The following is a 19,347-nucleotide window of genomic DNA, read 5'->3' on the forward strand; positions in this document are numbered from 1 at the left end:
ACAGCAGACTTCTGTTTTTGCCATTCAGGGAAGTTGGTGTAATTTTTGCATGGAAAAACTTTCTTCTAGTTGACATGTCTACATCTCAGAGGCTTTACTACTCTGTCATCCTAGCTATGTTGGTGGCAGACCCATGGAGTAAGCTAAGCTTTAGCAAAGATGTTCTCAGTTAAATCATGGGCTGGGCAAGTGACCTGCCTTTTTGGACTCATTTTATCTTGTTTTGAAACTTGGATACCTGAGAAGGGGTGGAACTTGGATGTGACTTAACTGGGGGAGCCTACTAATCATTTAAGACCTAGAGGCAAACTGAGGCAGAGTCAGTAGTACCATGTTAAGCCAAAGGGCAGTGCTGTGGAGGCTATCTCTACCACAAGGTGTTGCTGCCAGCTTTCTCTGTCCTTTATACCAAATCTTGTGAAGGGAAAAACTGATAATGAAGTCTCATAAAATGGATTATTTTATAGGATTAGTTACTTATGTCCCTTATTTTGCAAGCTGAACTTGCAGGATTAGGGCCAAAGTTCCATCCTGTGCAATTTTGAGATGCATAGATGTTTGAGTCTGTCCCCCTGCCCTGGGGAGGAAAGAGTGCTGGGGTCAGATGACCCCAGCCAGGTGCATGTCTAGTCTTCTTTTAAAGACCCACAAGGTAGGGGAGAGCACTACCTTCCTTGGAAGCCCATTCCAGATTTTGGCAACCCTTACCATAAAGAAGTTCTTTTTTATGTCCAATCTAAATCTGGTCTCCATCAGTTTGTGGCTGTTGTTCCTAGTTACTCTAAGTGGTGCCCTGGTAAACAGAGCATCTCCTATTCCTTGCTGTCCCCCCCGATGAATTTGTAAGCGGTCACAAGATCACCTCTCAGCTTTCTTTTGCAGAGGCTGAAGAGATCCAGGGCCCTCAAGCTCTCCTCATTGGGTTTTGCCTGCAGGCCCCTAACTCTATGAGTGACCCTCCTCTCACATCCCTCTTGAAGTGCAGCGCCCAAAACTGGATGCAGTACTCCAACTGCAGCCTGACCAATGCCGCATAAAGGGGAAGTATCACCTTCTTGGACCTGTTTGTCATGCACCTGCTAATGCATGATAAAGTGTGGTTAGCTTTACTGATCACTTCGTCACATTGACAACTCATGTTGTGCAGGTCATAAGCTATTAGCCATATTACTAGACTGAAATCTATGAACACAAATAGAGCAAAATTTACAAAGAATAATTTTTCCTCCAATTTGTTTCTAAAGAATTTATTTTAATTTAGTTCACTAGAGCCTGGGATCCTAAGGCTCTTCTATTAATACATTTTACATAAACTTAAATATAAATTTGGTCTGTTACTGCCATCCATAAAAACAAGTTCTCTGACTAAAAATGCTCAGTTTGCTGAAATAAGTAGCTTAGTCTGACACTTTTAGTTTGGGGTTTGAGGTTTTAAAAGTAGCTATGGTTGGATTTCTCAGATTAAAGTTTCTTTGAACTTGGTTCGGAACTGAAGGTAGATAAAAATTAATTTTTGTGCTACTTGGACCCCATGCAAGTCAGAACTTGGCTCAAAGTAGAATTTAAGCATTTTTAGAAGTCTTTGAATGTGCCATGCGTTTGAGTTACTTAGGCAAATTGATGTGATGGAATCCTTCTTTTATGTCACCATCTGACTAGCATAGGTTTTTGTGACCTAACATTGCAACTGTTTATATTTATATTTCCACTTTTATTTTTCTGAAGTTTGGTGAAGTCTCTATTTCCTATCCTCAACCTGAGCTACTAGTTTGGAACAGAGGACAGATGCCAAAAAATATTATTTTTTACCTTCAGATAGAGGTTGGATGTTGGGAAAGTCAGCACAAGAAGTTAGTACTCTTATGATCAAACTCTATAGATTGTTCAAATTTCAGTCAGGGAGATTCAGTATTGTTCATGCTTTTTCCCATTACTAAAGAGTTATCCAAGGAGAAAGGAACTCTTCTTAGCTCTTAGCCCTGGGCGGGCTGGGAGCGGTCCGAGGCTTTTGGGGGCGCACGGCGGGCTGTGGCTGGGAGCCCGCAACGGTAGGGCGGGTACTTTTGCATGACAGACTAGAATTAGGCATGGACTCATAGCGGTTAATTAAAGATTATTTTACTTACACCGTAGGTGGTTGCAGTGCAGGCAGGAAAAACTTTCTTGAGTTGCAGTTACAGACAAACACAAGTGGAGTTTGCTAGGCTCCACCAAAGACACACTCGCGGAGTTTGCTAGGCTCCGCAAAAACAAACACGACAGAGCTCTGGATACCCTTGACGAGCGCGCAAAACCGTAGATACGTCTTAAGAATTTAACGAACGAGACGGAAAGAGGTTGGCGGTTGATCAGGCCACCGAACTCCTCTGAAACACACATAAAGTTTCTATTACTCTGCCGTGTGCTCAGAGTCCCCACGAGATGGTTGTGGAGTCCTCTACAACTTGGGCGGAAACTGCTCTAACCTTTTGTACGGCTAGCAAGCCAATCGCTAGCCGCCACGTGGGAATAATTTAGAAACAGCCAATAGTGGGAAACAAATTTACATACGGGTGGTGGGAACTCCTTTGCACCGGGGTTTTCTCTCTGCAGCTGAGAATTGCACCATGCAAAGAAAGCTCCATGTGGCGGGAAATAATTCTGCAGTGCCGAAGTGCACGCACAATCATTGGGTCATGACATCCTCCCTTGTTGAAGGCACAGCTGAATTATATTACATGCTCGTCACTCGGGTCGCCAGTAGCTCTTACAACGGGTTGTTGAACTAAACAGGTAAACACAAAATCAGACAACATAATAAATTCGTCCTCCAGGGATCAAATCAAATAATAGCCAGCACAAATACATACACACATAATTATATTCATAATAAAGAATTGAACTATCAGGGCTTCAGTGGGCGTCATGGCGAAGTCGCGCGTCAAGCCCTCACTTCTTTGATGATGTTGTCCTTCTTGGGGCTTCTCTCCGCCACGCACTCTGAATTCCGGATCTGTGAAAAGAATTCTCTTAAAACAGTTATTTTATTAATATTACAAAATTCACATGGAACCACACGACAAGGCGGTCAATTAAACTCACTATCACTCCCAAAACATATAATACAGGTGTTTGAACACGACTCTACTCTGGACAACCCTCTCTTGTACGCTCAACAAGATGAAAGTGTTGAGGATTTGTCATCCAGTTCTTCTAAATAATGAAAAACTAACTCATACGCCAGTTGCCATTGGCCTGCGTCCCCTAAAATCCAAAGTTGCCGCTTATTGAGTCCAGAACGCTGTAGGAGAAATCCAAACATGAATCGCTTCTCTGGTGTTCTCTGTGGCAACAGTGGGAGATCGGATTCACGATGTCTTGTGCTTTGAGCCTCGGTTGGGTATCGATGTTCCTGATCGCTGGATATTTTGGGCTCCGTTAGGATACGCAGCCATGACAACTGACGAAGAAGATTACTCAAACTCCATGGACATGAGTCCTAGCCATGAGACTAGAGCCTCGTCGGATTCCATCCCAGATTCTCCGTAAAGGTTTTGTAGCTCCGCCCAAACATGAGTGCGACAGGTGGCAGCGCAAACTGCACCCTGTGCATCAGTCACTCGGTTGATCGTGGCTACAGGACGAGCTGTTACTTCGGGAGTCAGTGCTGTTATTGTTTCAGGCAGGCGAGGCGGATGCACTCCTCTGCTCGATTTTCCCTTCCGTCGGCAAGAAGGCTTAGTCGCCGGAAGCGACGTTGCGTCGGTGGGCAGGGTCGCCGGCCGAACTCCCGCGGGTTCCTCCAAAGCTCCACCCTTCTCTTCTGGTTCTTTCACACGGTCTCCCTCTTGCTCGGCGCCATCTTGGAGTGGCGTCTCAAGATTTTCTTTCGCAGCCGCCTCTTTGACCGCTTGAACGGCCATACGCAGCTGGGCTCTCAAACTTGCATTTTGCTGCATTAGATCAGTTATAGTACGGAAAGTTGCAACCAACATTTTCCCCTTGTCGTACCTCGGGGCTACTCTCTCATCTGCGGCACGTTCCTCCGTCTCCAGATCTTCGCGGAGCTCGGATGGACGCTCGCAACCCCTCAATTTAGATGCCACCATAAAGGGGGCGAACTGGTCGATCGGCACCAGTTCTTCACTCTCTTGAGCACATCACGAGCAACGGGCACACTCCTGGGTGAGGGTCGGGTTTACTGCGCCTGCCGGGTTGACTCTGGCGAGGGACACAGTCTCGAGGGGCCTAAATAGGACCCGCTCATCATTCATTATACACCCGAATGCTGCGGGGTGAAGATACACTTCCCTCTCTCTTGGGGCTCCGTCTTTGGAAGCTCCCTCTTCTCCCTTCAGCGAAAGATGTCCGCTGATAAACCTTTCACCCGTTCCGCCCGCCCAGTGGTAAGCGATATGCACCTCTAGTTTTATGATGTTTTCTACTTGGTGTTTTCCACTGCGCCAAGGGCAGTTCTTAACTAATTCTAGTTCCATCGTGCCTTCCCCGGATCTCATCCTCGTCGCCATGTGGAGGCCAGGAGCGGTCCGAGGCTTTCGGGGGCGCGCGGCGGGCTGTGGCTGGGAGCCCGCAATGGTAGGGCGGGTACTTTTACACAACGGACTAAAATTAGGCATGGACTCGTAGCAGTTAATTAAAGATTATTTTACTTACACCGTAGGTGGTCGCGGTGCAGGCAGAAAAAACTTTCTTGAGTTGCAGTTACAGACAAACACAAGTGGAGTTTGCTAGGCTCTGCAAAAACAAACATGACAGAGCTCTGGATACCCTTGACGAGTGCACAAAACCGTAGATACGCACAATCATTGTGTCATGACAAGCCCCAGTTCCATAGTCCATTCAGTAAAGCAAGTAGATGTGTTCTTAAGTTCCAGTGACTTTAGCAAGTGCTCAAGTAGTTTATTGAATGGAGATAAATTTAAGCTTATGCTTAAATACACCTGAGAAGTGAGGCATATTGCTCTGATCCTACCAAGTACAGATTGAGCTTCTTGTAGAATTTGCTTAATGTTCCCAACTCCTCATGGTGGCAGGATGGGGCCCTAAATATCGGGGAGGCAATGTACATAAATCCTTATTATATGTTAGTAGGCTCTTGGAAGGCCAGCTGAAGTTCATCTGCCTTTCTGATAGCTGAGCTGCCCTCTACTAATACTAAGAGGAGCATGGGTAAGATTGATGGTGGGGTAGCAGCTTAAGATGAATTAGCTTGGCTGACTGTGCCCACCCACCAAAATCTCAACCTTTTCCTGCAGAAGGGGAAGGCTGTACAGTATGCAATAGAATCCAGATCATTTGTCTTGAGATAGTTTGCAACTTGCTAATTTGCCACAGGTTGCTAAGTGGAGAACAGGCTATGCAGCTTTTTGCTGCAGCTTTTTCATCAAAAGGCACAGCATCAGTTAGGGCTGATCAGTGGTCTTGTGTAGCTGTTTGGAGAAATACAGCCTTTTGGGATAAAAGTTGTAGTACCCAGCTGGAACTCCTTAGCAATCTCACAGAGCAGTTTGCTTTTCCTCTAAATAACCCCCAGTGGGTTTGTAAACTCTCTCTACACCAGGGCCATGAAACCTAACTCTATGAACTATCTGAGTACTATAATACATGCCTTTGGTCAGATCTGCGTAGCAAATGTACATCCACACTTGCATATCTGAGTGGTACTATCTGTCTCCAAAGTACTAAACTTCTTAAATGAAATGATTCTGCTTCTTACACTCCCACAGCAGCTAGACACAAGAAGTATGTTGAAGACAAGCAACACATTGATTTAAATGGCCCACAACAAATGGTACTCAAAGCTTCTCTCTGTCTCTCACTCACTTATAGGATATCACTACTGAAACCCATGGAAAGGAGATGCACCTTAATATCTTTAAATGTTACCTTAGATATAGCTTAAATAGCAGATATTTAGCTATTCAGCACAGGTGGTTAACTCACCATGGTACCTTAAAACTTGTCTAAATTTAGCCCAACCATGCAGTTGGTGTAATAAAAGATAACACCCACAAAAATCCTTGCCTTTTGCATATTTCCTGGATCACATGAACTACAACATAACTTCAGCACTGTGCAAAGTGGTGCAACTGAAAAATGCCATCACTGACCAAATGTGGGGAGAACAGAACACATAGATATGATAAGCAGACACTGTAGCTGAGGTTACAAATGGAAATAGCAGGTATTATGATACTTCTATACATAGGAGTGCCTTAAATGCTAGCCCAAATGCTTTCCCATGCAAAGGCAGAGAATAAAATGAGGGCTAAAAGTTGAAAGGAAAGCACATCTGGTCCTATCATGGAGCTCATTGGAGAGGTGGAAGAGTAGAATTGAACCCTTTTGCTTCCAGGGGAATTTTCCCTTCACTGGGGATAACAGAATGCACCATGCAGTTTACTTTATATAGGGTAATTTGAGGGGCTGCATTAGACATAAAGTTCTTGTTTTATTCTGCCTTTTGCTATCATTTCTGGTCACCGTCACTTTCTCCATGGATTTTTAATGACTTTCGGCTCTGCACAGGACCACACTGGGTTTCTTTTTATTCAGATGAAAAAAGAGAGCCAATTTGGTTGCCAATTGTGATTCCTTCAGTGCTGACAGCTCCAATAATAATGACACCACTGTCAGATAAGTGTTATGCCTGGCTGGAATTAATGAAAAGCAGTGCAAGAAAGCATGACGTTTTTACAGTTGCATGTGTTTGGTGAGCAACAGAATGGTGGGGAGGACAGTAAGAAATCACTCAGAATAGTCTTTGCCTTCAGAAATCCAAGAGCCAAGGGAGGGAGGCAAAAGAATGGAGACAAATTGGGAAAAAGAAAGAAAAATCTTAAACACAGGAGGTTAATTTAAATGACACAATGAAAAGAGCTAATTGTTGTTCAGTTAAGAGAAACGTGTGACCGCCATTAAATAGGGGAACACAAAAGGCTGGGTAGGTGAGTTAAAACAGCCTGGCTTTTATTTTCTCTTCCTCTCAATAGTGCCTTCCTCTCTCCATTAACCCCCATTCTTTTGATTTTCACCCTGGATTTCTTTCTCTCTTGCATTTCATCTAGGCATTATCCCTTTTTGTCTTATTTTGTCCTTCCTATCTTTCTTCTCCCTCCTTTTCCCTTCTCCAAATCTCATCTTCCACTTCTCTAGTCCTGCCTTTTCTAATCACTTCCCAAAGCTGTGTGTATGTGTGTACGCATGGCTGTGTATATGGTGGAACCATGGGCCGCAGCAGCAGGTAAGGGAGGCTACTTAGGGCCTTGTGCTAAGTCCACATGCACTATACCTCAGGGTGCTAAAGGGCCAGTTCAAAGCTCTATTCTAGTTTTAGCTTTCCTGGAGCCTGAATCCCTCCAATCATGTCTACGCTGCTTCTATATCGAGGCTGGAAGTACCACAGAGAAACATGCCCTTCCCACTTGCTCCCACTGTGCCCATGGGAAATACCAGAAATCAAGTGGCCACTTTAATGTGTTTCACTTTATAGGCCCCTGCTAGATGTGCTCGCAAAGGCATGATTGGATCTGATGTGCAATCCACACAATCACATTTCCTGACATACTACACATGCATGGCAGAAGGTATGATGATGGGATCATCAGAAGGTATGATGGTGGTACAGCGGGGGCATGGGATCATGATCATGATCCCAGGCTCCCCCTGCACTGGCAAGTAGCAAGCTCCCATGCCTGGGAACCCCCAGTTGGTAGAGCTCCCAGCTGTAGGGGGCACAACATGCCATCACATGGCTGAGCCCCACCAGTTGATGGGACTCCCTACCCCTGAGTACATGGTGGGCTCCCATGGCTATGAACCCCATAAACTGGGGGATGCCAGCCTCAGGGGTGCATGGTGTGCCCCTGAGGCTGGGAGACCAGATCAGTTGATAGGACTCCTAGCTGCAGGAGCACACTTGGCCAAATGTTCAACTAATGGCATTGTACAAAGCCACAAAGCCACAAAGTTATTATACATTTTTGTGGAATCATTTTGTGGCTTATTGCTTGTTTTATGATGCCATTCATTGCTTTAACATGTGGCCAGGTTACAACTTAAGATGTGATTCATAGTTTCATAGTTGGTAGGGTCGGAAGGGACCTAAGCAGATAATCTAGTCCGACCCCCTGCCATGGGCAGGAAAGGATGCTGGGGTCAAATGACCCCAGCTAGGTGGCTGTCTAGCCTCCTTTTGAAGACCCCCTGGGTAGGGGCAAGCACCACTTCCCTTGGAAGTTGGTTCCAGATCCTAGCCACCCTGACAGTGAAGTAGCACCTCCTGATCTCTAGCCTGAATCTACTGTCAGTCAACTTATGGCCGTTGTTCCTTGTTACCACCGGTAGTGCTTGGGGGAACAGGGACTCTCCCATTGCCTGCTGGTCCCCCTTGGCAAGTTTATAGGTGGCTACCAGTTCCCCTCTCAGTCTTCTTTTGTGGAGGCTGAACAGGTTTAGGTCCCATAGCCTCTTCTTGTAAGGCCTGCCCTGCTGCCCCCTAATCATGCAAGTGGCCCTCCTCTGGACCCTCTCAATGCTGTCCACATCTCTCCTGAAGTGCAGCGCCCAGAACTGGACGCAGTACTTCAACTGCGGCCTGACCAATGTCACATAGAGGGGGAGGATCACCTCCTCGGACCTGCTCGTGATGCATCTGTGGATGCATGACAAAGTGTGGTTGGCCTTCCTGACTGCGTCCCCACATTGGTGGCCGATGTTCATCTTGGAATCAGTAGTGATTCCAAGATCCTTCTCTGCCTCTGTGCTGATGAGAAGGGAGTTCCCCAGCCTGTAGGTATGCTGCTGGTTCTTCCTCCTCAGGTGCAACACCTTGCACTTGTCCATATTGAAACCCATCCTATTCTCATCAGCCCATCTCTAACCTGTCGAGGTCTAGTTGTAGCCTGTCCCCCTCTTCTAGCGTGCTCGCTTCTCCCCACATTTTAGTGTCATCTGTGAACTTGAACAAGGTGCTTTTCACCTCCTCGTCCAAATCACCGATGAATATATTGAACAGTGCAGGCCCCAGGACCGAGCCCTGGGGAACCCTTCTACCCACATCTCTCCAGGTCAAAAACGACCCATCCACCACCACTATCCGGGTGCGGCCCTCCAGTCAATTTGCAACCCATCTGACTGTGTAGGCATTGACACCACAGATGCCTAATTTTTTTAATGAGGATGGGGTAAGAGACAGTGTCAAAGGCCTTCCTAAAGTCCAGGAAGACTATGTCCACTGCGACACCTGCATCCAAGGCTTTTGTGACCTGGTCACAGAAGGCCACCAGGTTGGTCTGACAGGACCTGCCTCTAATGAACCCATGTTGGTTGCCCCTAAGCATAAACTCCCCTGCTGGCCCCTTGCAGATGTGCTCCTGGATAATTTTCTCAAAGAGCTTCCCCAGGACTGAGGTAAGACTAACAGGCCTATAGTTTCCTGGGTCCTCTTTCCTTCCTTTTTTTGAAAATGGGGACCACATTGGCCCGTTTCCAGTCATCAGGCACCTCAACAGAGCACCACGAGTGTTTGTAAAGCTGTGCCAGGGGTCCTGCAATGATCTGTGCCAGTTCCCTAAGCACTCTGGGGTGGAAATCATCAGGACCTGCTGATTTGAAAACATCTAGTCCCTCCAGAAGTTCCCTGACTAGGTCCTCACTGACTCTGGGCCTGGCTGCGCCTCCCCTGGGTCCATCCAGAATCCCAGTGCGGGGGATGTCCCTGTCCCTGGTCAGAAAAATGGAAGCAAAGAATCTGTTAAAGAGATTAGCTTTGTCATCTGGTGCTACCACCAGATTACCAAGCATGTCCTGCAGAGGCCCTACATTATTTGGCACCTTCTTTTTACCCCATATGCATTTAAAAAAGAACTTCTTGTTATCTTTGATCTGGGTCTCTAGTCCCAGTTCCATCTCTGCCTTTTCTTCTTAATAGCCCCCCTACAATCTTGAGCCAAGGAGGTATAATACTTCTTGGTGATGGCCCCTCCCTTCCATTGGGTGTACACCTCCTTTTTGGCTTTGAGGCATTCATGGATGCTTTTGGTGAGCCATGGGGGCTTTTGAGCACTCTTGCCCCCTTTGATCCGTGTGGGGATTGTCACGCTTTGTGCTTGGAGGATTGTCTCCTTAAGGAACGACCACTCTTCTTGGACTCCCAACTCCCCTCCCCTCCGGGACCTCAGTGCCTCCCCGACTAGTCTCCTTACCTCATTGAAATCTGCCCTCCTGAAGTCCAGGGCTGCTGCCTTGCTGCGGGCCTTTGACACCCTGCACTGGATGGTAAATTCCAGTAGGTGATGGCTGCTATCGCCCAGGTGGTCGAGCACCCACAGTCCCCTCACCAGGTTGTCGCCTGTGGCCAGGACCAGGTCCAACAAGGCATTTCCCCTGGTGGGACTATGTACCTCCTGGATTAGGTAGAGGTCCTGTAACTCGGCTAGGAACCTACGTGAGCGGTCAGACCTGGCTGACTGCTCTTCCCAGCAGATGTCCGGGTAGTTTAGGTCACCCATGATGACCATGTCCCTTGACTTAACTGCCTCCACGAGCTGACCTGAGAATTCCCGGTCTAGCTCTTCTCCCTGTCTTAATTGTAATGTTGTAATCATGTCATAACTGTAATGTGTGGTAGGGGCCATAGTGAGCAACAGTCCTTAGGCCTGAGACAGAAAGTGATTCTGGGCATGCACTTAATGCCACTCTAAAGGTTCTATGAAGCCTAATTTCCAGGATCTGTTGCTTATAGTGGGAGCAAGTGGAGAGGGTATGCTTCTCACTGGAACTCCTAGGCTTACCATGGACAGAGTGTGGTGATAAGCCCAGGGCTAGATTAAGCCTTTAGTGGGTCCTAGGCAAACAAACTTGTGGGCCCTGTGCCAATTGAGACCCCCGTCTCCACCCCAGTGCTGCTGCCTGCAGGGTGTGGGGCTTGGAACCACTGCTAAGAAGCAGCTGCAGTGGCATGGAGGCCAGCAGACGGGAGGGGAGGGGAAGGGAAGGGATGCTGACAGGGCCATTCATGCCACCACTGTGGAGGGAAGGACTAGAGCTCAGGGACCTAGGCACGTGCCTAGTTTGCCTATGCATTAATCCAACCCTGGATAAGCCCTCAGGGACTATAGTTGGCTCTGCAAACTCCTGTATACCAGATAGTGCTGAACAGCACTGTCCTAGCTCTGTGGCTGCCCAGATGGGGTCAACCATAGAGGTGGGCTGTCAGGAAGATTACTTTTTGTTCTCTTCATGGTGAAGTTGTGACAACCTTTAGCTTATTCCTTTTAACACCTTTAACTCAGAAAGTGTCATGTAAATTGGATAAAGTCCAGTGGCAAAGATTGCAAATGTCCCTTAATGATTACAACTAAGTGATTACATAACAATTAGAAGTCCATTTAAAACACAAAATTTATGAAGGATATAAAAATGTCCCTACAACTTGGTTAGGACTCTCTATCCTATTTTTTGTTTGTGTGTGTGTTGTAAGATGATAGTCTTCTGCTATATTATCTTTTATTGTTTGTTTACATCAGGTGTTGCTCTCCTGCATAGAGATGTATCTTGCTGATTCATTCTAAACTCCAGATAATGTGGGTCTGATTGGCTCCCACCTAGACATACAAAGGGATTTGGAGCATCTTCTCTGGGGCAGAGAGAAGTAGGGGCAGAGGCAAAAAGCCTTGGTAGTAAGAGAAAATTCTTTAGTGCATAAGCATTCAGTGGAATTCATTGCTGAAGGAGGTTAGTGAATCACAGATGCTGTAACTAGATTCAAAAGATCGTTACCTTTGCAAACTAAGATTTTTAAAAGTAATCTAATCTAATCTTAGACTTCAGGTTCAGAAGGGAATTTCTCCTTCACACTTGCATGCATAATTGACTTAGTGCATTATGATGTTAATGACCTGCCTCTGAAGTAGGTGATATTGGGCATTGTAAAGAGGTGCCCACTCTTCTAACATGGTAAAAAAGAATGGGAGCATTTGTTGAAGACAAAAGGTCTATTTAAAATATGATGCTTAAGCAAACAAGCAGTAAATCTCCACAACAGCCAAAACAGGTAATCTGAAAATTCCATATTGTTTTTCTAAAGGGATCTGTCTGGTGAAAATTCCTCTGCAGAAAGTGAGTAATAATTTACAGGGCCATTAAAGACTTTGAAGTTTCCTTGAACCAAGTCTCTTTAAAAAAAAACAAACCCCACCCTAAAACCTTTACCATGAATATTTCATCCAGCTACACTGTAGAACACTAGCCATCAAACAAAATCCATGCTTGCCGCCAGTACCCACTAAAGAACCTTTACTCAAAGCATTTCTTTTCCTGGAGCACTGATATATTCCTTAACTTTTCATCTATCTTCTGTTTATAACATTGCTTAGTTAATGAGGTTAAAGTTACGTTGTGGTAATACAACCACTTTGCAAAAACCTAATTTAAGCAATAGACTGAAACATAGTTATTCCCTTTGAAGCAACAGTGGCTAGATGCTGAAAAGCATGGGCATTCTGGTCGGAACATATCAGAGCTTATGTTTTAAAAAATGAATCTAGTTTTGATTATGAAAGTGGTCACCTTGGAATGGTTGGTTGGTTTTGCAGGCACTTTTAATCTTCACCGATGTAATTTTTGTTTAAAATGTGCATATATTTGATATTTTTATCAATAGTTTACTAATGTTTTTTGTTTACGTTAGCCATTTGGTTTTGATTTCTGCTTCTCTTCCCTCACCCCTGAATCTTCAGTATATAAGATGACAAAAATCAGTAAACTCCAGCTACTCCACAAAGGATAAGCACTGTCATCTTGCTAGATCTTATAAACAAGGTATGGACTGGTTGTTACTCCAGCTATTTTGAGGGAACAAGAATGCACGCAGGGAAGATGCATATCTTATTCAGCAGCTTGTAACCACTATGTCATCACCTAGAGAACTATTTTTTCTACTTTACATTTCAAAGTTTAGACACTCAGACCTTCCAAATGTTAAAATAAATTGCTGGCTGATCCTGAATAACTTTCTAGATGAAGCCTGTAATGTTGCTGTTTAATTTGACTGTGATCTGTTTTTCACTGCTTTATGGTTTTCATACTTCTGGCAACATGTATATTAAAAGCCAGCTATCTAGTATACTTCCAATGGTTCTTTATTATACAAGGTTCAGAGATTCACTTGTGAAGGGAGAGAATCAAATTTGCTATTGTCAATTCTCTCTTATATAAAAATAATACTAGAGGGCCAGACATCCCAAATCCCTTTTAAACCCTAGGATAGAAAGCTTAAATGTATTTGAAGCTGTTTGTCACACATGACAAAAGTCATACATATAATTTGTATCCATAGTGTGCGTGTCACCAGTTAACTGTGACTGAACATCACAAGGCAGGAGAGTGTCTATAGTGACTTCACTGAACACATTGTTTGCACAGGCAAAGTTAAAAGAACCCCTGTGCACCTAGATGCACCAGTCCGTATCAGCTACAATAGTTCTCTGAAATGTTGGCAAATATATTCCTTCTAGTTCTTTCTAGGCAGTATAGCTTTCTGAGTGAGCAGAGCTGAAAGGACTCAAACTAGTCAAAGGAAAAAAGCTAGGTTAGCCTCAACTGCAGTGGATTAGCATCATCCTATCCTTGTCTCAGCTATGCAGGCCTTCAAAGCCAGACACCAAGGTGATAAGCATCAAGAATGCTGGGCCTTTATCTCTTTCTGCCAGCTTTCTCCAATAAGCATTTACACCACCAAATTTGTATACGGTTCTTCAATTTTGTTACCTTTCTTTGACTGAGTTTTCACTGGCATGTGTTTGATGCCAGTGAAAAAAGAAACCAAAGAATGAAAGAGGAAAAAAAAAAGGCTGGTGGCATAACAGGTCCTTTCTTGGGAATGAACCCCTCCACCTTAACAAAACAGAACAGTCAGACAAAGGAGTATTTAATATGAAACAATCCCTGTAGAGAGTGAATAACTTAAGCCAGGTAGTGAATCAAGGTCTGACCAGAAGCTCCTTGATGTAGACAGTGGTAAGTGTCCCATTGTCTCCAAAGGGCTTGAGGCTGTGCCACTATTTGACTGATGACCTGGCAGACCTGTGAGAATTATCCCATATAAAAAGGATGGAAGCCTTTCTATAGTCATCAAGGTTGTGCTCCCATAAGCAGTTTTTCAGTAAACCACTACACATTTAGTGTTTTTTCACCACTCTTCTGCAATATTGTCTCAAATCATTTTATGCTACATCAATCTTGCTAACGATGAGAAAAAAGACACTGAGATATATGGCTAATATGACATCACTATGGGTTAATCCTTTATTATTATTACATATATTACTTCAGACTTCCATCAAAACTTAAGTGAGTATTTAACAAAGAATGCACAGTTCTCAAAATTAAAGAGCAAGTAAATGATGCACCCAATAAAACTATGGTGTCCTGGGTCTCCCATTGTGTGTTGCTGTAGGAAAAAAGGATAATAAGCATCTCTCTTTCCTGTTTACTCACCTTAACTTTTTAAGCTTGGACCATTTGGGTGATACACTGTCTGCTGGAAAGATCACACAATGAAAACAGTTAAGTTACTTTTAATTAGGAAACTGCTATGCAGAACGCAAAGATAGAGCCTTACAAGTTTGAGAAACATGTTTTTATACAGTTTTTGCACCAAAAAAACAAACGAACCAGCAGACAAAACCCTTTAGACCTTCTGGGCAGTAGGAAAAGGCCTTTGTTTCTGTTGCTCCATTTCTGCTGTCATTGGGTGTATCTACACACGCATTAGATCTGGGAGTGGTTTACTCATGAGTAAAGTACTCATGAGTAAATGCTCCCGTGCAAGTGCCTACACATGCAGGGAAATGGGAGCAGATTTGCTCCTAATAGCAGTAAGCTGCTCCTGCTTCCTGGGGCCTTGCAATGGGCCCCTGCTGCCACCAGGGGGAGCTCTAGACCCCCCCCCCCCTGCTAGCCCAGGGAGCACTGGGCCAGGAGACAGCTGTCTCTTGACCAGGGTTGGAACATTACTCCTTGCCTCCAGGGGACTGCCTGCTGCTGGGGTGGGAACAATTTCCCCCTGCCCTGGCAGCAGGGAGCTCCTGGTACAGGCTCCCTAATTAAGGCAGGGGACTGGGAAAGAGCTGTAGGGAAGAGGCAGGTCCCAGCCCCCTGCCCCAATCCATGATGGGGTACCTAGCAATGAGCCCCAAGCCAGGGGCTTGCTACTAGCTGCCCTACCAGTGCATGGGGTAGGGGTCTGGGACCTGCTCCACGTCTGTAGCTCTTTCCAGGCCCTGTGCCTCAACCATCTAATTGGGACATGGAGCTGGGACCTGCGCCTAACTGGGACAGTTCCTTGTCCCTACTCTGCAATTGCAGGGCGGTGGCTGGAGTGTCTGTTCCCTGCTCAGCTCCATGATTGCAGAGCTGAGTGGGGAACAGGTTCTCCAGCTCCTGCCAGCAGGGAGCTCCCAGCACCAGCTTCCAAGGTCATGGAGCTGGCATTGGGAGATAAGGATCTCCCAGCCCCCTGCTCCCTGATCATGATCTGAAAGTAGAGGACTTGGAGTTCCCTGCTGCTGGGGAAGGGGGACATAGTCCCCACCTGGGCTTTTGTAGCACAGCCCACCCCAACAGCAGGCAGCTCCTGTGGGCAGGGAGTAATCTTCTGCCCCCTGGTGGCTGACTGACTGGGATCAGATTTACCATCAGTCAGGTGTCTATATGAGCACTACGGTGTAGTAAGTAATCGCAAGTAAATTTGCTACTTGCATTTGCAGGTAGCGAATTTACTCACAATTAGTGAAGTTTACTATGCCATAAGCATGTGCATGTACAACTGCACACGCTTGCTGTGCAGTAAACTATGCTACTGCACAGTAAAGCATCTCTTGTAGGCACACCCATTGTGTGGTTCTTCATAACCACCTCTTTGGGTGGCTACAAAGACACAGGAGGCTACATTCCTTTGCATTGCATATCATCCCTATGTTAACCTTCAGGGGAATATAAGAAATGGAAAAGAACACTTAGCTACCATAGAATGGAATAAACAAAACCCCATAAATGTGCCTTTTTTTTCCTTATTCAAGAAAGAATGCATGTGCAGGAGCATGTGGACCCCTGAAGGGGAATGTGGGAAAATGGACAGTGACCTCTTAGACTTAGAACCTATATGGACCTGTGTGGCTGAAATGTGGGCTATCTTTGTTGAATTAAGCTGTAAAACTTTGGGTTCGAATTATATTTAATGAATCAAGTGCCAACTAGAATCCACAGGCAGATTCTTAATAATAAGTGTACAGCTGCACATTTTACTCTGAGGGTAACCAGATGATTGATGACTGTTGACTGCCACCATTAGCTTTTGGACTTGCAGTCTTTTTCCCAACCAAGCCAGTAGCAGTTGGACCACTGGATGTAGCAGACCAAAATACAGACTGGGTTTCAGAATTTGTCTTTAAATTGGTGAAAGATAAAGTATTAGAAATGTCACTGCTTCCATTGGACAGCCCTTCTAAAGACTTTAATCCCATATCATTACTGAATCTCAGGTGGTATATGTTGTCATAGGCTCACTGATTCCAGAAGAGCAATGCCATTTATATACATAGCTTGTTGATCTGCCCTGCCTGCATGTAGACATCTTTTGAATGTCAAAACTTGTCCTAATATTCAATGTATGCTCACAATGGCCTATACAGATACTTTCTCTTTAGATTAAAACCAGGTAAAATTAGCAGGAGCAATAAGAACATCAGGGCTAAGTACAGACAGTCAAAAAGCTTGAGGCAGAATTGATTAAAACTAGACAGCTTCCTCTAAATTGCATAAACTGAACCAATAACCAACTGAACTGATGTTCAGTTTTCAATTGGGAAGGCAGGGGGAGGCCAGCACTGACCCAGGCCAGTAGGTTGGGGGCACTAGAGCACGTCTCTCAGCCTGCTGGCCATTGCCAGCCCAGGCGAATGAAGTCATCCCTGTTTAGCTCCCCAGCACATGCCCCCAACCCCATGCTGTCTCCTTACAGGGGGTTGAGGAGCCCTCTGTCCAGGTGCTGACCCAACTTGGAGGAGCCTTTCCTCAGGGGGGGTTCCCTCAGCCTGGGGTCGCCTAGCTCAGCACAGCCCTGGGGAGCTGAGGGAAATTTCACAGATTCACAGAAGTTTTGGGCTGGAAGGGACCTCGTGAGATCATTGGGACCAGCCCCCCTGCTCTGGGCAGGAAAGATTAGTGGGGTCAAATAACTCCAGCAAGGTATGTGTGCAGTCTCCTTTTGAAGATCTCCAGGGTAGGTGCCTGTACCACTCCTCCTGGGAGTCTATTCCAGAGTCTGGTCACATGAACCATGAAGAAGTTTTTCCTTATATCCAGTCTGAAACCTTCTTCTGGGACAGGGGTTGGCAACGTTTTTGGGCAGGGTGCCAAAAACACCTGCCACCTCAATTTGTAAGATGTTGGTGTGCCAGGGGCAGACAGAGGAGGAGCTGCAAGGGGCCCGATCCTTGTTGTGGCATTGCAACCCTGGCCCCTTCTCTGCCGTCTGCCTCAAGGCCTGCGTGCCAGGCAAAATGCCTCCACATGCCACACTTTGGCACCTGTGCCAGGGGATGCCTACTCCTGTTCTTGGAGTTTATGACCATTGCTCCTGGTTCTCCCCTGGGGTGCTTTGGTGAATAGTTGTCCGCCTAACCCCTGATGTTCTCCCCTGATCTATTTGTAAGCTGCCACCAAATCCCCACAAAGTCTTTTCTTTTCTAGGCTGAACAGTCCCAAATCTGTCAGCCTTTCCTCATATGGCTTGCTCTTCAGGCCTCAAACCATATGAGTGGCTTTTTTCTGGACTCTCTCAACCTTCTCCATTTCTCCCCTGCCCCCTTCCCAGGTGCTGATTGCTTCAGCTGCTGCCACAGAGGGGAGGGAGAAGGAGTCTTCTGGGCTAGGTGCCTGTCTGTGCAGCCCAGCACGGGGGCACATGTGAGCCCCTGCTTTGCCGGGCGGGGAAGGGAGGGGGCTTCGCCTGACCCCAGCCCATGGTTCTTCAGCCCAGGGCAGCCCCAGGGATCTGAGGGGAATTCTTCCCCTCTTGCTTCCCCACAGCTGCTGCCTCAGCCACTGCAAATCTCAGGGATAGCAGCCTCAGGGAACAGAGGAATTCTCCCATTCCCCTGCAACTGCTTGCCTCGGACTCACAGTGGTTGAGGCAAACAGCTCTGGGGTTTGGGAGGGGAAGAATTTCCCTTGGGTCCCTGTGGCTGGGGGACCCTGGGCTGGGGTGTGGGAAGCCCCCCAAAGCAGGGGGTCCCCAGGTCCCCCATACTGGGCTGCATGAGCAGGCACCCAGCTGGGAGAACTTTTTTTCCCACCATCCTGTGGCAGCAGCTGAAGCAATCTGTAGCTGGGAAGGGGGAGGAGAGGGGAATTCCCCTCAGTTCCTTGGGGCTGCCCTGGGCTAGGGGACCCTGGGCCAGGGTGGAGGAAGTTCCCTGAGGCAGGGCATCCCTGGTACCCACACCCTGGGTGGCCTTGGGAACTCCTTCCCCGCTTCCTCCTGTGGCAGCAGCTGAGTCAAGCAGCTGTGTCAGAGAAGGGGAGGTGGGGAATTCCCCCAGCTCCCTGGTGTTGCCAGGAAGCAGGCTAGGGAGTGGAGGAGTGGGGAAGCGTCTCTTCCATGGGAGTAGACTGCACAGTCCTGGGCTGCAAAGCTTCTGGGACTCTGGGGACTGTGAGTTTACTTGAATCAGGAAGGGGTCTGGGACAGAAGGTCCACAAACTGGTTTGATCTAAATCAGTTAATAGGGCTGTGCAAAACGGCACCGTTCCATTTTGACTTGTGTTTCAACGTTGTGATGGAACAGCATTTTGTTTTAAATTTCGTTTTGATTCGAAACCTCTGTTCTGTTTCGTTTTGTCAAAACAGTTTCACTGTTTCGCTCATAGGTTATAATGGGGAAGCCCAAAAAAGCCTATAACTTTGTCATTTCCTGCCAGATATGGATGAAACTTGCAGAAATGATAGCCCATTCTGAGTGCATGAAGCCTGCCAGGTTTCAAGGAGATAGGTGCTGGGGTTTCAGGGAAACTGCACCTCAAAGTCTTGAAAGCAAAATACTCATGTCATGTGTATGTATTAAGCCACAGTGGGGTCAAAACTGCAGGCATGCTAGACCCTGCTGAGGCCACAAAGCCTGCCAAGTTACAAGGAGATAGGTGCAGGGGTTTGGGGGAAAGTGCACCTTGAACTAAGAACAAGCAAAATTCGTGACATGGGTGACACCGTGTGTGTTAAGGCACAGCAGGGTGAAAGCTGCAGGACTGCTAGCTTTCAAGGAGATAGGTGCAGGGGCTTCTGGG

At 46.4% G+C, this 19,347-nt stretch overlaps 1 protein-coding gene across 1 annotated transcript in view; it reads right to left on the reverse strand.

Annotated features, from left to right (window-relative positions):
- Nucleotides 1–2,100: 2,100 nt before the first annotated feature.
- SMIM31 (small integral membrane protein 31) overlaps nucleotides 2,101–19,347 on the reverse strand; it is a 65,748-nt gene continuing 48,501 nt past the window's right edge. Inside the window, exon 4 of the mRNA XM_059721907.1 lies at nucleotides 2,101–2,992. Within this exon, the coding sequence (XP_059577890.1) occupies nucleotides 2,921–2,992 (72 nt within the window). The 3' untranslated portion in view covers nucleotides 2,101–2,920. The remainder of the gene's footprint in view (nucleotides 2,993–19,347) is intronic.

The sequence above is a fragment of the Alligator mississippiensis genome, chromosome 2, assembly GCF_030867095.1.
Source record: "Alligator mississippiensis isolate rAllMis1 chromosome 2, rAllMis1, whole genome shotgun sequence".
Taxonomy (NCBI): Eukaryota; Metazoa; Chordata; order Crocodylia; family Alligatoridae; genus Alligator; species Alligator mississippiensis.